The following is a 17,927-nucleotide window of genomic DNA, read 5'->3' as shown; positions in this document are numbered from 1 at the left end:
GTTATTCTTGATGACGATGAAATACTGAATCCTAGCATGATGGCATTTATTTAATTTCTTGGAGTATGTAATATTCTTTCATGACAAACATTATTCTATTATTATATGGATTTAAAGAACACTTTTCCAAGTGATGTACAAAAATAGATTTTTTTTATAAATATACATTATCATACAATTGAAGCACATAGGAAATAAGACAAAACATTATGGATTAGGAGAAAAAAGGTGCGTCTTAAGTTTTTTTAAAAATTGCACATTAGAAGCCTTGCGAACACTATTTACTAAATTGTTACATAGTCTTGGCCCCAGAACAGAAAATGACTTATCTCCAAAAGATCGTTTTGTTTTTGGAATGGCGAGATGAGTATGGTCTTAGGTGGATTGAAGCCCTTGTCTACCCGAGTAATACTTAGAAATAAGGTCACTCAGATAGACAGGAGCTGAGTTGTGCAGGCAATTGTACACATGCACCAAGTTCTTATACTCAATTCTCTGCTGGACAGGTAACCAATGCAACTCCCGAATAAGTGTGGCCGCAGAAGTATTAGCTGAATTAAAGAAAAGCTCCATTTTCGAGCTGTTAAGTTTTAACTTGTTACTAACCATCAGAAATACATTTTGCAAGTTTATACTTAGCAGCAGATATATCATTCTCTGACCTAGAGTTCAAATCTAACATATAATTGTATATCATCTGCATATATATAAGCTACCGCAAAACGCCTGATATCTGCAACAGTTTGGGCACATGCCGACCTACAACAGACCCTTGAGGTACCCTGTAACGTAAAACATGGTTTTCAGAGTATTTGCCGAGTACACAAACTCTACTAAAACAGTCCTGATGGTAACTAGTAAACCAATTTAAGGCAGAGCCTGTAATACCAAATTCCCTCCTCATTCGATTGACAAGGATGTCATGGTCTGGGCCTATCGAATGCAGAGGAAAGATCAAGCAGAACTAACACATTGATTTTCCTTTATCAAGTTGAATTAAAATATCATTTTTAGCATGTATAAGGGCAGTTTCTGTGCTATGTGATGATTTATATGCAGACTGGTAAGTTTCATTAAGTTTGTTATCTTGAAGATGTTTCTTGATGTTTAAAAGAGAGTAAAGAATACTGTACATATTCTTTGATGTAGCATTAGTTTTTTTGAAGAAACTAGTCTTGCAGTTTCTTATTAGCTTATTAACCTTAATATTCTGTTCACAATACTTGTCCCGATCAGAAATAGTTCAAGTTTTCCTCCACCTGCGTTCCAGTTTTCTATGTTCACGCCGTGCATTTGTAACATCATTCGTGTACTATATAGGATTTATAATCAACTTTATTGACCATTTAACAACACTGTAAACAAATTAAAGTACTAGAGGCAATTTTTTTCAACATTTACAAGTTTATTGGAGTCATTGCAGCAGAGGTTTCACAATTATTTCTTTTAATTAGGTTAATCAACATCAAATACCATATGATTTAAACATTTATTCATTTTAACAACTCATATTTCTGTTTAGAATATTTTTTTCCAATACTGTTAATAATTCGGCAAGTTTTTTTTAACACAGTCAGTACATCTTTTATTCTTAGTATTTTGATGTTTCTAATAATTTTTTTAAACATTTTAACACCAAAAGAGTTTACATTTCTAAAAGAAAATATTTTCCTCCTCTTTAAGGTCTGTTTACACTATCATATTTTATGTGACAAATTTGTGTGATGTCCCCATATTTTTGTCACAGAATGTGATAGTGTGGACATAGCCTTACAATAATATTTAAATTCAAATGGTTTTTTTTCTATTGTAATAATGGTTAGCATTACAGACTACTGTACACATAAAATCAAATTCTTTTAATATTGCAAAACATAATATTATTTTCAGCTGCTAAAGAACAGGCTAATGAAAGACAAAATCAAATTTGGGATTTGTTCCACATGTGTTCATGTATCTTGGGTGAGAGAAGGATGCAAAACAGCTGGAGATCAGAGTGAATATCTAACCAAATCCAGTCATTAAATGAGAACTCTCAGGATGATGATAGTATTATTTTCTACAACAGAATAAACTCGGTGCTTTGACATAAGAAAGTCCATCTTTGTGAAAAAAACACAATAAGTAAGTTGGAATAACAAACAATACTGTACTTCTTAATGTAAACATCAATGTAGCATAAACTTGAATGCGAATTTGATGAATTAAATACTTGAATATTTCTTTCACGTTCAGTGGCAAGGCTGTTTAATTACAAGGTTTAAGGAGTGCATTGCTATTTTTTGTTGCAAGAAATATTGCTGCTGTTTGATAGGGTTGAACCCAGTATGCTTGACATGGACAGCAAGCATCTTAGCCACCAACTAGCTACAACTCCACTTGATGAAGTAATACATTTAATCATATACTTTTATATATGATAAAGTCATTGTTCTGACCAATAATGATACAATTGGTATACTCAATTACAGCAGCGCGTATTTAAGGATGGGTGTAGGGGGAAAAGCCTCCAAAGAGTTTGCACCCCCTCCTGGAAATATGCCGAGCAAAACAATTATACTCAATTTCCATCGTTTCCCTCCTTCATCAGTACTTTATGTAAATACTCTAGATATGCCTCTGCTGTAATTGGTCCAGACGAGCATATAAATAAGTGAAGCAAGTCAATATTATAAGCCACCTGGTCTACTGTTATGTAGGCTCACTCGACCAGTATTTAGATTATCGAGAGTAGACTGGGGATACAGTTGTATCATCGTCCAGTCTGGGCTATGAGGTACTACCACCCGTATTTTGATTACCCAGATTAGACTGGGGCTAAATACAAAATGAAACACAAAATGGAATTTTTAGAAGTAAACTAAATTTGTTACAACCTTGAAAGAAACCAACTCTGAGAGTGGCCGAACTTTCAGAATATTCCACTCGGTAGAACTATAGTCACACCACAGCATAACATAACCACTACTGGAATGCTACGCATACTGGAATGCTACGCATACTGGGATGCTATGTATACTGTGTTTCTCGTCTTTTGTCAAGGATAGATGTATGTACACTACAGTACCTTGTGTATGGCAATAGACAATAATAATGTTTTCAACTTTGAAACCAAACATCTTTTTAAAATTGAATGCAAAAATGAGTGCAAATACTAACTTTCAGGCAATACAACTAGTACAACTTGATTTGCAACAAATGCCAGGTTCATTGCATAATCAACATTAAATTGATGTGGGTCAAGCGCTGTAGAAGGGTTTCGGGAGAGGGAACTATTTGCAATTCTGTTATACTCTTCTATGTAGGCCTAACATTTTTCCCTCATTTTTTTCTAGTATTTATTGGTGCAAGAGCATACCCCTCCACCAACTCCAAGTCAACCCACTGTCTCACAGGACAAATTTAAAATGCAACATATTTGCGTTTGGAATGTCCAAGAACACCAATCATAAATAACGGTATTCTGTATTTTGCTAGACACAATTACGTCTTTTTATGTCTGTGGTATGCAAGTGGTAAACAATCGAGCTCTCCTTTCTCCCAATGCTGGATCGCCACTCAACTCATGGGTTCACTCCCTTTTCCTCTCTTTAACTCAAATTTTTCTCCATCTTTTTTTATCTTTCGGCTTGACCGACAGGAGGCACAGGCCCTCATGGCCACCCCCCTCCCCCACTGGATCCGCACCTGAGTCAGGTAAACCCTGACCTCAAGGTAGAGAGATTGGAACGCTACATCTGGTCCAATCACTCTGTACAGGAAAGGAGAAAGATTGAAACACTACAGTTCAACCACTCTGTACAGTGAGGGAGGGCAATCTTATTGTGGAAATGTATATGCTTTACATTATTAATACAGTAATTACTGATTTTGCACACTATCATATATCACAAAAATATAAATAATTTTACAGAGAAAAAGTTTACAGCATTTCAGCTTTGATTTAACACAGATTTGACACTATCTGTACATAACACAATTAGAGTCCTTTGTTAAAAGGACATGCATTGCCACAATACACAAAATCATCACAAAAAACACCTCCTATTATGCAATGTATGTGGATGCAAAAGAGCAAGAAATTGTGTACCAGTGTTTTACTGTAAGAAGCTTGGTTGTCAACAACCTGTACAGTTTGTGTTATAGGGAGGCAGTCTGTTTTTTGTTACAGTAGTATTCTAAAAATTCCTTATTGATTTCAACTAAAACTACAACAATTAGGTCCATGTATAACTGGGGCCTCAAGTCTACTATGAGTGGCATAAGTCTCTTGGACATCGGCCATCTCCTGCACAAGAATTTCCAACAAACTGAACCTCTTGCACAAAAAGTTTTACTACCATGAAACTGCCATGGGAATCACAAGACAGAAAACTACAATAAGATGTGCTACGAAAGATACACATTTTCTGAAGTAGCCTCCCAACTTACTCACCGGTAAACACTGTATTATTAATAATGCTGTGTTCTCATAGTTTTCATTTTTTTTTTAAATCTTAGTTACAATGTTATTACTGTACCTGTTGATATTGGTCCATACCAAGCAAATATCATGCACAACAAGCAACATACACAGTCCTCTGGGGAGTATTAATAGAGATGTAGCAATGAATTGCATCATCGCATACAGACCATTGCATACTTCTCCCTGGGAAATATCCATTGTGAGCAATGAATTGAATACAGACCATTACATTCAAGGTTGCAAAATCCTCAGTTCCCTGGGGCATATTCCTAGTGATATGGCAGTGAATAATATCATTGCATACAGACAACTACATCCTTAACTCCATTGGGAAGCAAGGTTACAACAACCTCAATTCCATGGGAAGAATTCCTACTGATATAGCAGTGGATTCTGTCATTGCATACAAACCACTACATCCATTGGGAAGCAAGGTTACAACTACCTTAGTTCCCTGGGGAGGATTCCTAGTGATGTAGTCAGTGGATTGCAGACCATTACATTCAAGGTTACAACATTCTACTAGGCAGCTATTTTACACTCCTAGAAAATGAGAAGAAAGCTCTCTTTCCAAGCATACAGTATGTGATTCAAAGCCTGACGTGAAACTTAATTAACCACATCCATTGTGCCATATGTCAAATAATCATATCAGATAGTAGAATTATCCATTAAGACACTGTTCATTACTATTTAAATATCCACAAAATAACAATGGTAATGATAACAAAGCAAAAGCAGGTAATGAAAAGAGCAGATAACAATGAAAGGACCTACAACCATACAGTGGACCTTTAGATTTTAGATTTGCCTTTAGATAATATCATTTTAATTAAATAACTGTAACTCCTAAATATATTCCACAGGCTTTTGTTGTATTTACCTTGATTTTGTATAGACTTTAGTTATTTTCAATTTAATTTATTATCGTCATTGTTACTAGGCCTAAGTAAGCTGACTTTCACATCCTGTATATAAAGTGAAATTTTTATAATTAATTTATATTTTATTTAAATTTATATTTTATTTATTTTTATTTTTTTTTATTCATTTGTCTATTTATCTTTATTTATTTATTTATTTATTATATAATTTTGTTAATTAGGCCTAAGTATAAGTATTCACATATAAAGTGAATTTTTGTTGGCAATTCATTTATGTTCTGTTATATTTTAAAGTTATTTAATTAATTCAACATCTAAGTCTTTAAGTTTCTATATAGTTTAATTGTTTCGTGTAGTTTTACTGCTTATCTTCTATTAATTAAATTAACCTGTATAGGGGAGTTTTTTATATGGGCTTATGCCCACTCAGCAACCCTTGCTTGCTTTTTTTTTTGTTACATTTACTTGATTGAATTGTGTATGTAATCTATGTTACAAGTGAAATAAATTTGATTTTGATTTTGATTTTGATTTGGGCAAAAACAGCCTAAACTATTACTATTATTATCTCCAAAACTTATTGTAACAACTTCTTTATTTTGGACTAGAAATATCCAATTACTGAAAGTTTAATAATCAATTATTTAAATTGACACCAATAATGCAATTGAATCCGCTGCTTTTACTTAAGCTGATTTAGCAATAACAATTTTACATTTAGAGGATTTATTATAATATGAACAATATTTATCTGTTTTACAATTCTGCCTGACGTACACAGTTTCCATGCATATCTACCACATAGAGAATGGTCCGGTTGCCACGTCTCGCAATAGCCATTCCACGAGGAAGCTTGAGTTTGTCGCCAGAGAAATTTATTGACCTTATAAACTTTCCCACAGGACTGTACTCAAAGATCATTGGTGGTCCATCTTTGGGAGTGCTACTAATGATAATATTATCATTAGGTGCAACTGCAACTCCAGTGGGGAACCCAGTAGGTCTCCCTTTGTTCATGACCGGAAAAACATGCAGGACCTGACTCATCTCATTCACAATCTTTACATTGCTCTCACCAGAATCACAAATGATTAGATAACCTCTGCTATTGGCTGCTACAAACCAAGGTTGTTTGAAGATGTTGTGAGGGGCCCTGCCAATTATGTTGAGAAGCCAGCCTAAGGTAGAGAATACCTTCACATTTACACCCTTGTGATCAACGATATAAATCCTACTTTTATGGGTTGTTATCCCCATTGGAGTTTGCAGATCAGATGAAAAGAAATTCCCTTTCAGGTTGTTGTCTGCATCAAGGTGATAGAATTTGCGTTTCTCTGCATCCGTAACATAGAAACCATTACTGCTAGTTGGGTCTGCTGTGATTCCAGTTGGATTGAAGGGGCTTTCATCACTTTGGGGCACAGACACATTATGTGAGAAATCTCCTTTACTGTCTAACACAGCAACTCTTCTGCTGGAGCGATTGGTTATAACCAAGCGTCCATCACCAAGTACAGCCACGTCCAAAGGTTCTCTGAGCTTAGCATCTACGGCAATTGAAGATGGCAAAAGTGGAATAGAGAGGAGAGGGACAGGAGCTGGATGGCCATGTTTCTTTCTTAAAGGGCTGGAAGGAGCTTTAGCACCAGATATCATGGAATCTGATGAAGTGCTTTTCATCCCTGTAGAAACATTCAAGCTAAATGGATAACGTTTAATGGTTTCCCCATTGATCCTGACAAACACTTTATGAGTGCCAATATCAGATGGCGTAAACTTTATATGACACTGGTCACTCCCTCTGTCTCGAACATTTATAACTTCCCGCTTTCCGCCGCTACTTGGCCGTTCTATCTCAACCAGTATCGTCCTGTTACGAGCACTATCTTTTACGGGTTGATTGTTTTCATTTTTCATCAACAGTCTGAGATGGATTTCTTTACTGATTATACATGGTTTTTTAGGATTGGCATTTATTATGAATGACTTGGAATAAGAAGTCAAACCTGAGGCATCTGATATGAAACTGACATCAGAAGTTGTAGACTCAGCATCAGAAACCTCTTCAACACCATCATCTGGAACATCTGCAACGGATGGCTTTTTCTTCTTCTTTCCTCTAGTCTTTGGTTTACGCTTATTCTTTGCACCATTTGATGGTTCCCCGGATTTAGACTTATCACCGTCTTCAGAATCTGGGTCCAAATTTTCCTGATCGTCTCCTCCAGCCTGCTCTTCATGTACACCTGCATCTTTACTGCCTTTCTTTTTATTCCTTGGACAGGTTGCATCCTTAGCTTTCTCTAATAATGTGTTTTGTTTCTCAACACTTCCAAGACTCGCCTCTTTTATTTGATCAAAAAATTCTTCATTTGGAAAGAACTGTACTTTGAAATCATACTTGGCTTGCTTTGGTATGTGTTCAGTGATCAATGACTTCAAACACACTGATGCTTGCTTGGAGGTGGTAGTAACAGTCATAAAGTTACCAAACTTTAGTAAATTCTCAGCAAAATAAACTCCCTCTGTAATTTCTTTTGAAAAAAATTTGATTTTACTCCGCCACTCTTCAAGTACCGCTTCCTTCTTCTGGTAGTCTTGTTCAATTTCCATCCGCATGATGGTCATGTTCATGTCTAACATTGCTTTGAGGGACTCCACATGGTTCTCTGCATCCTCCAATGCCTGAATATGTTGCTCTTGGAGTTCTTCCTGTACATGCTGCATTGTATCTAGTGCTCTATTGGCTGAATCTTTCTTTTTGTTTGCCTTGGTAATCTGCTCTTTAAGAGCTTGGGACATCTTGTTGTACGTATCCTCTATCTCTTCCAGGTTGTGATCTGGAGCCTTGTGTTGCACAATGGTGCACTTTTGGCAAACAGGCAATTCACAGGTTTTGCAGAAATATTCCACTTTAAATTTTGGGTGCTTGTTACAGTACACTGGCTTCAGATGAATCTTCTGAGAGTCGCTGAGTTTGTCAAATTCTTCAATAGGAAGGGTATCATGGTCACCGGCCATTGTATTGTGGATTGGTATACAGGTGGTACACAAGTAAAAAGCACAGTCAATACACCACAGTTCTACCTAAGAAAGGTTAAAAAACAAAACAAAAAAACCACCAAAAATTAATACATTTTTCCACTAATGCACATTACCACATGTGGATTCACACAGTAAGCAATCATTAGGGTATAAGACCCAATAAAAATAGCTTAAATAGGTTATCCTGGAAATCTCATCATCAGTTTGAAGTTTCACTTTTCAAATTTGATATAATTATGTTCAATGATTTTCGAAATACAGTTTAATTTGCCTACGTCAAATCCAAAATGGCAATGCAAAATTGTTTGACTTAGATAAAATTTGATTAACTAACTGAAAACACAACAATTTGGCACGTAAAATAAGATTGACATAGAAATTATTTGAGTTAGGCTATAAACAAAAATCTGATTTTAATGAAAAGGGGAAAAAAAGTGATTATTTTTATTTCCTCCCACACTGCCTAAAATATTTTGATCTTTTGCTGTCATTACAATTAAATTATGGTTCTATTATCCATATTTTTAAGTTTGTATTTTTCTCTCACACTATCTGTTAATTTGACTTATTTTTTTTGACAATACTTCGTCTTTTGTGCATGTGTGTTGTGTGTGTTTGCATGTGTAATCCACTGCTGCATCACTAAAAGTGCAATCGCAATGCTTTACATTACGATGTGCCTTTTAATGTGTAATTCTATGACCTGTCAACAAAATTAATTTAAATAACGATTTGTGTGAAAACATAAATAAGGTAAAATGAATTTAAAATAGAAAACTTTCAGCTACAGTACATGTACATTACCTCATCACTCTTCTTACAAAGACCACAAGTATGAGTTGCACTTTCTCCTTCAACATTTCCCCGACTTTTACCGCCGACCTTCTGAAGGAACTCAATGAGATTATTCACATGGAAGTTATCCGGTAAACCTTTGAGGCCATCATTTGGGATGGGGTGCTCTTTGCGGCATTCCGGGCACTCAAGAATTCCATCCTTCTTCTCAACCCATTGTTCCAAGCAATCGTAACAAACCGAGTGAAGACAAGGCAGCATTTTAGGATTTATGAAGCGTTCCAAATGGATTGGGCACTGCAGGAATGTTTCATCTAAAGTGTTTGCTATGCTGTCAGAATCCTCCAATGAGGATGGGGAGCTCCCCATGCCTTCAGAACATGCAGCCATGTTGGATGTCTTTTCTCCTTTCCTTTTATCTGAAAATTGAAATAAGTATCTGTTTTATACATGCATCTGAACCAAAGGATTGACCCTATATTTATTCTAGTTTGCTTACAATCATGCGTCAAATGTACGCCCATATTTGCGCAACACATCAAATTTTCACAAAAAACTTTTGTTAAGTTTGGTAAAAAAGTTCAACAAACACTGTGGTTATTAAAACTTAAAATTATTATTATTATTGCAAGTGAAGTGCTGCTAAGTACAACTGCATACTAATGTTCTTCGAACAAAATTACTTATGCGAGTCAAGTGAAAATAATGAATACTAAAAATATAACAAATAATATGAGAAATGACCCATTGTCTATATTAGAACACTTCTCATTGGGTAACAAAGTCGTAATTTTTCATATTTGTCAAAAAGTGTCTATAGTGGTGAATTATGGTTTAGGTTTTTTTAAATAAAGTTTCAAAAATTTCTATGTATGTGGAAAATGTAGTGGATTACCAAAGTTTACAATTTTTATTTTGAAGACTGTATGGTCTAGGAAGTGTACATTTTTTTATGGGGAAAGTTTCCAAGGGCGGGTTTTCTAGGGGCGAGTGTTGCCAAAGTGCGAGCCAGCGTGTTATTTGTTCACAAGTGCTAGACATATCACAAGTGTGAGCCAGCGAGCCATGACGTCACGACAATAGATAGAGACGTTAGCGAGTTGTGCGAGGTATCGGCTGAGATTTGTGGAGTACGATTCAAAAAACAACTATAGGTCTAATAATGAATTATTGTGATGTTAAATAATGTTAGCTATCAAAGAGCGACGTTGTTTTTCATTGGGACCTTCGCCCCTTCAAGGCTAGGCCTATACCATCCTAGCTAGTCTAGGCATAGAGTAGGATAAGGCTAGCGCGACATGAGGACGTTGGTACAAGTAGGTTAGTCTACAAACGTCGCCTAAAGTAATTGATTTTACCCGGCAGAACAAAAGAAGGAAACTCCGCTTTTCAGTTGTCTTAGGCACTTGTTTTTTGACAAACAATGACCTTTCAGAGGTCAAATTGCTGTCAAGAATATGAATTGGGTGCTTCGCAGCAAAAATTGGTTGGTCTTTTTTTCATTTCTATGTTTGCTATTTTAGATCCTAAGTTGGTAATCCATGTACAGTAAATGTAATAATGTAATGTTGTAAATGTAATTTTTTTCAAATTTATACAGCATTAGGCCAAATAAAATAAATTGTTTGTTTACCCTTCTTTTTTCAAAAATGATAAATAGGGGCGGGTGAAAAAAGTTTCGTTTTTTATTTACTTATTTTTTTCATCAGATGGAATAAAAATATCCCACAGATGCCTAGAATGGCAATATCTTACATCAGACAACAATTTTAGACTAATTTGTAGGGCATCTGGCAAAAAGTAAAGATAAATTCACTCACTTTTTTTTTTAATTTGTAAAGAAAAAAGCTAAAAAGTAACCTTTTAAGTTTTTTTTTTTTTTTTCCGCCCCTATTTTTTTCAGTGAGTTAGGGGCTGGTGGAGGAGGCAAACAAACAATTTAATTTTTTTGGCCTTATATTTGTCAAATTTCCTCCTCAGAAATCTGTGAAATTGGTTATCTAATCCTCTAGAATATATGAGCTTTTTGCGTCTTGTGTGCAAAAAGCTCAAAGCCACTCTGGCGGATCCAATGATTCAAAATAGAGGGGGCACAGAGAGGGATTTTCACAGATAAAGGGACCACAAATCATGTTGTTTTGTGGACTTATGATTATGAAACCTCACACTTTCCAACGTAAATTTGATAATTATATATTTTCCCCATTTTTTTTATATAATTTGGCAAAATCTAGGGGGGCCCGGGCCAGCTAGACACCCCTTGAATCTGCTACTGAAAGCTGGGGTGATTTTACTACAGTTTAAACTGTGATGGAATTTCATTGCTAGGCCAAGCTATGAAAACCATAACATTCTAATCAATAAACTTTAATATTTCAATTTTCATGAAAGTGTTATTAAATAGTTCTATAACTACCTTACAAAACCATGTTCATATAACTAAAGTAAATGGAGAAAATTCTGATGAATGTCACAGCTCATGTGGGATTTTCTTACATAAACTATAGTGTTTTTGTTTTGTTCGAGTTTGTTTAGTGTAATTAAGTTTAAGACTTAAGTCTAGTTTAGATATTTTTGTGTTTAAACAATTGTTTGATTTGTTTATTTTAAGTCATTTCATTTCTTTTTCCCGCTTAGCTTATTATTATTATTATTATTATTATGAATGCACTCAGTGAACCTAACAATCTCACTCTATGGCACTGGTTAAAGCGAATAAATCCTAGACTGTCGTATAGGCATGGCCTAGAAAGGCATAATGGTTATGAGATAACAAGGTGATTGACTTATAAAACAACTGAAAATATAACGCTAAAATAATTCATAATAATGTTCAAGCGTGTCGATCAGTGGTTGAAAGTGGTGGGGGGGATGGCAAAATAAGGAAGTCTTGAGAAGCGTTCTAGACTTCTGTAAGTCTTATCTAATTGATTTTAAGAAATGCAATTAACATTTATTTCCACACTACATTTTCAAAATACAGTGGCGGGTTCAGGAATTTGAAATAGTGGGGCCCCAGGAAAGGTGTTTCACAGATGTACTGTAGGTTGTAGACCATCACAGCCCAACATGGTTGGGGCTGAGGTAAGAAATTTATGATTATGGCACTCTCAGACTTAAATTTAAATATAATTTCTCTTTTTCTCCACTTTTTTTTTAAACTTTGAAAATCTTCCACTGAAAATTAATCATCATAAAAAGTGTTTCAATTTATCCGGGTAATCATAACCATAGGCCCACATATTTTGTGCTAACCTTCATAAAAATATTATCGACTCATAGGCTTCTGATGTATGCATGAAAAGCAAATAAAATAAACATAAAACAGTGACCCTAATCTAGTCTCTTTGCATGCACTGTACAGTACAATACTATTTTTCTCCTCTTTTTGAATTGCACTTTTGGGCAAGTAGTATTGCAACATGCTATTGTGAGTGGAAATACTACCATCTAACTTACTAGGGAGATAGGAAGCACACACAAAACATTAGCTTGCATTTTTATTTCACAAACAAAAAGGGGATCTACTTAATTTATTATTATCATTATAACTACAGGCATCCACATAAAGCAATAGTCCTTTGTAATGGGTGTATCTTTATTTCTCCTTGACACCGTAAAAACTATAAAATGAACAACAGTAATATAGTTTCCTAAACATTTATATTTAAGCGTTTTAAACTAAGCATATATAACATAGGTCTACTCAGGGAGTTGTTATAGTGTCCCTGGGTCTACTGTAAAGAAGCCATCTCAATACTATAATAGCCTATACAATATAATAGACAAAGTAAAATATGGGATTATTAAAGTTAAATCATACCTCATTGCGGGTTGGATACCTTAAGTTTTCTTCTCTGATTTTATATGATGTTAACTGATACTAAATAGTTTCTCTATATCTGTTCTCTTCAAGGGTTTCTCTATGTGTTCTCTTCAATAGTTTCTCTATATCTATATGATATGATATATCTATATTCTTATCACCTTGTGGTCTCTAAATCTGGCCTTATGGGCTCTCATTACCATATAAGTGCTAAAGGTTACGATGGCAGTTAATCGCTTTTCCTTACACTCAGAGTAAGTTTGGTAATAAAATCTATCAATAGTCCAGGGTAGAGAAATGATAAGCCTGTTGATATGACTGCAGTTACAATCATGACGTCATAGCGAGATTGAGTTCGTAAACTTGTAGTGTCACTACTTAAATAAGTTGAAATAGACGTACTATACTAACCAAGTATCCGTGTCATCGGCTGTATATTGTTTAATAATGGCTATATATAATTCAATTGACTAACTAGAATTTTTTGAAATTTGGAAAAACAGGAGTCTATGTATGCAGAAAATACTGAACACTAGTATATACGGGTCCTAATACTACTGCATAATATCATTTATAATAACGCTATTTCATGAATATCAGCGCGTATGTCCTTATCCAAGAAGACTTGTTCCACCTCTGGAACCATAGGCGAGCGTGCCATCAGAACCAGCGCCAATATGGCTGTAAGTTGCGGTGCCCCTGCTTTAACCACTCAGCCATTCGGTTTTTGTATATTAATATACAAAAAAGTGTCGGATTCATTAATTTGAACTGTAGGGGGACTTGTCAACCACAATATGTAAAAATAACCACAAATGCAAAAACATTTTGCCTACAAATGTAAAAATTTTCATTCTTACCTCAAATGTAACATGTCAACTGCATATATAAAAACTCATTATAAGATAAGTTATTATTGGATGTATGGGTGTGTTTGTTTGTGAGGGTTTCCTGAGATATTGAAAGATCCTAATTATCTGCTTACGATTTGAATGTTGTCTCTTGTGTAAATTGTTTTTACGCTGCCATATTTTAACAAAAAGAAAACAAAAACAAGGACTTATAAAAGAACTGAATGTCTTTTGCGGGTACATTGTTTTTACATTCTTTGTTATTTTTAAATTTGTGGTTGATTTTTACTCGGATAAGGGTACATGGCCTTATCCGAGAAGAAGTGTACAACCACCAGAACCATAGGCGGTGCGCTGTTACAACCAGCACTACTTTATTGGCCATTCAACTCGCCCATATTCAGGAAGTTGCAATGAATTTAGAGTGAAAGTACAGTATAATTACTTTATGGTAATATATCAGTATAATTAAAAGAATTTAAACTGAAACATTCAGCTTAATAGTATGCTGGCTTTGCTTTTGAATTAACAGTTTTTTGTGTAGGCCTACAGTATACCACATCATTCAATAATCTCAGAATATATATTTTATGTCAACCCATCGACCGGAGTAGTCTAAGTATTCGGCCAAAATAAATAGTATACTTCCAATTTTTTTTAATGTCTGCCCCACCCAATTTGTTATAGGCCTTCAAGTCTTCCAACAGACCCATTGGTTCTAAACATCAACTCTGATATGATAGGCAATTGTTTTGTAAAGAAATTTTGTTAAGAAATTTTTAAAAAATGGCACTTTCAGGGTGTACAATACATTTTCAAAGCAGTGTTTTCAACAGAATGACATTCCCCCGAGCCTGCTCCCAAGATCTACCGCTGGCACTGCCAGTGGTTAGACATCACATCATATATCAGCATCCCCAGTTAATGTTTATTCCCTGTTTACGTTTACATTTACGTCTAGTACACGAAAGGGTCTCTCGGTTGGGAATTGACATCGAGGAATAAAAATGCTTAAGTGTGCATGACACGGGAAACAGACGGGACATAGAGAAAGAAACAAAAACATGTGCAGGAAAAATTAACTTTAGTGCGAGTAAAACATGACTTCTCCATTAAATGTGTTCTGGGAGGGACCTCGAACTCCAGGGAAGATTGTTCAGTGAAGGCTCCGCCAGAGAAGTTATTCCACCAGCCAATTGTGTGTGGAAAGAATGAGTGGCGGTATAGAGCAATCCGCCATGGCAACGGTTGGAACTTACGTGGGTGATATTGTCTGGTTGCAGATGGTTTCATTTGAGTAAGCAATTCTGTAGAGATGTCGATGAACAGATAACTATTAAATTTTGAAAAGGAGACTGAGGCTACCTACTTGTCGCCTTTTCTCAAGACTCTGCCAGTGGAGTCCGTTTATCACTGATTTTACGCTGTCATAACGGTTGTGGTTTGGCGTGGGCCTATTATTATATTTTTTTTAGTCCGACTGAAAACACAATATTGTGTAAGCTGTCAAATGGTTTAAAATCCATTAAACAACCATGGTTCTCTGTAATCTTCTTCTTGGCAGAATGGCGAGATATAATGGTAAGTAAGCTTGAAGAGAAAGTCAAGTTTGCAGTACAAAAAAGACAAGTTAGAGACAAAACAGACGCATCCGAACCCTGTCAGCACAATCTCCTATCCTCTCTCCATCAGTCCCACTCCCTATGTCAATACTCTATACTATAGACCCCTAAGGTCTATTCCATGCATAGCTAGACTCGTATTATTAACAATGCCAAGCAAGATTTGGTGGTCATGTTTCTATTTAACACTAACAGAAACACTTATTCTATAAAAGTAAGTAGGCTAGGGTTAAGCGCTAGGCCCTAGCCTAGGCCTACTGCTGAAAAAGAACTAATTTTTTTAGCAATGTTGCGAGGGCCAGATCAAAATCTTTTGCGGGCAGCAGTTGCCAGTTGGTCTCTGTGGCTTTTTGTAGCTCTACCTAGGCCAGTTCACATTCAGTAAAGGCCTAAGACTAGACTATACCATCCAGGGAGTTGTTGTTTATTGTCTATACCAGGCAGGTCCGAGATTCTTATATTATAAAGGCCTAGCCTAGGCCTATGCCCTAGGCCTACTACTAGTACTACTAGGGCCTAGGTAGGCCTACCTAGTCGAGCCTGTTCACTGTTTATTATTAAGCGGATTTAACTTCAAGAAAATTTTTTTATAAAAATGGTTTTCATCATTTTTAATCTTACTTAGATTAGTGTCAGACTAAACATTAAACTACAGCCTTAATAATAGCATAGGCTGCATGAATATATAATCTGAATAGGCTAGCTAAGCCTAATTTACATACACAGTAGCGACCTAAAAGCGGCGACCAGAAGCTTACTTCATTCAAGCACGTCACTAGCTAGGGCCTAAACTGGCTAGGCCTAGAAACAGAAAACCATAGGCTATAAACTAAAAGCTTAATAATATACACAGACGCAACAAATTACCTGTATTTCTTCAATGGTAAGTTATTTCAGTATCTTTTCTACAATATTGTTCATTCAAACTATTTGGACCTTGTAGCTGTATGTAAAAAATGAGAATAAAACACACGCAGTAAGCCAACGCCTGGGATTTCCCATTTCCACAGAATTGAAAAGTGCTCAGGGGGAGTGGCAACACATAATGGCATACTCCTGTTTGAACAGTCTGCCTGATTTGCATAAATACGTTATGTAGATTTTATTTACACCTGTTTAGGCACATTACCTATTACTGATTTTAATTATTTAAATTCCTATAATAAAATTATATTATATTATATGATTAGTATCGTATTCATAAATTAATTATTATTTTATATCATAATTGTAATGTAACACCGATATTCTTTGACAATTTGTAAATATTACTACTTATACAAGTGTGAATGATACGTTTAAGTACCGGTCCGATGGTATTGGGTTACCTCATTTCAGTGTGGTCTCAGTTATGACCTTCATATACCCATACCGACTTTGACCGTTTTGATGAAATTTTTTTCTGATAAATATGTTATTTTTATATTTGTATTCTTCTCTTCAGTACTTTCTATAAGGCTCAATACAAAAAATGAATACTGGTAGTTTATCATCTTTGCCCGCATGTCTTATGTTATTGGAAAAAACAGGATTTTTTCATGTTTTTAGATAGATACAGTACGGTAGTTGTTATCTCAATAGTAATAATAATAATAGTTCATTCTTGTATGTTACTTTGAATATCAATGCACCAGCAGACAACCCAGTGGTGGTATATAATCTTGCTTTAGAAAAATAAAAATAAAAAGCCTAGATAAGATAATAAACTAATTAAAACAGTTATTTGATAGATGTTGTTACATGGCAAATTTTGATTGACTGACTGATTGATTGATTGATTATCTCGTCAGTCAGATAAAATAGACTGACCGACTAACTATAAACTATTTCAGCATTATTAATAAGGGAATTATTAAATGCACTAGGAAGTCAGGCCTATCTAACAAATCAATGAATTTTGAACGGATCTCTTTCAATCTCTTAAAATAATTCATAGGCCTACTATACTATGGCATGTTGAAGTATTACCTGTACGGTGAATCACACAAATATTTCGAAGGTATATTTTGACAATTTCCGGGTTTCAGAGGCTTATTTAATCGATTTTAGAGTCTACTAATAAGTAGACGAATTGTGCTTTTTCTCCCTGACGGACCAGCCCACCCCGACAAGGGGGGGGGGGCTGGGCGCCACCCTTGGTTTCAGCTGGAGGGCTGAAATACAAGTTACAATAGCGCACCGTTTCGGATGAAACGTTTAAGCCCCGGGGAGCTTGCATATCTTACGGGGGTGTTCAGCCGCCACTCCAAGACATGAGACACTTAGACTAGGCCCTATTCTACTGAAAATTATTAGGGACTTGAACTACCATTTACTCTGGTTCCCGATGGCGACGCAGTCGGGTCCTTTCAAGGAGACAGTTATCAGGCAAACTGTTCACACTCAATTTTGCAAGAGCATTAATTGAATTACATTCTATTTTAAGCGAGCCTCATCCTC

At 35.5% G+C, this 17,927-nt stretch overlaps 1 protein-coding gene across 2 annotated transcripts; it reads right to left on the bottom strand.

The window, feature by feature from the left end:
- Window positions 1-1,384: 1,384 nt before the first annotated feature.
- Window positions 1,385-16,500, bottom strand: LOC117113880 (tripartite motif-containing protein 2-like). Of its 2 annotated transcripts, none has more exons than XM_033257346.1 (3): window positions 16,356-16,500; window positions 9,199-9,608; window positions 1,385-8,436 (listed from the first exon to the last, which is right to left on the bottom strand). In XM_033257346.1, the coding sequence occupies exons 2-3, from the start codon at window positions 9,577-9,579 to the stop codon at window positions 6,106-6,108; spliced, it is 2,712 nt and encodes a 903-aa protein (XP_033113237.1). In that variant the 5' UTR covers window positions 9,580-9,608; window positions 16,356-16,500; the 3' UTR covers window positions 1,385-6,105. The 2 variants fall into 2 exon arrangements, with proteins under 2 accessions (XP_033113237.1, XP_033113239.1); XM_033257348.1 differs by lacking the exon at window positions 16,356-16,500 and adding an exon at window positions 13,013-13,147.
- Window positions 16,501-17,927: the final 1,427 nt, after the last annotated feature.

The sequence above is a fragment of the Anneissia japonica genome, unplaced genomic scaffold (assembly GCF_011630105.1).
Source record: "Anneissia japonica isolate Jap-2015-1 unplaced genomic scaffold, ASM1163010v1 scaffold1417_len1240632_cov203, whole genome shotgun sequence".
Classification (NCBI taxonomy): domain Eukaryota; kingdom Metazoa; phylum Echinodermata; class Crinoidea; order Comatulida; family Comatulidae; genus Anneissia; species Anneissia japonica.
This window is presented reverse-complemented; position numbering and strand designations above follow the sequence as displayed.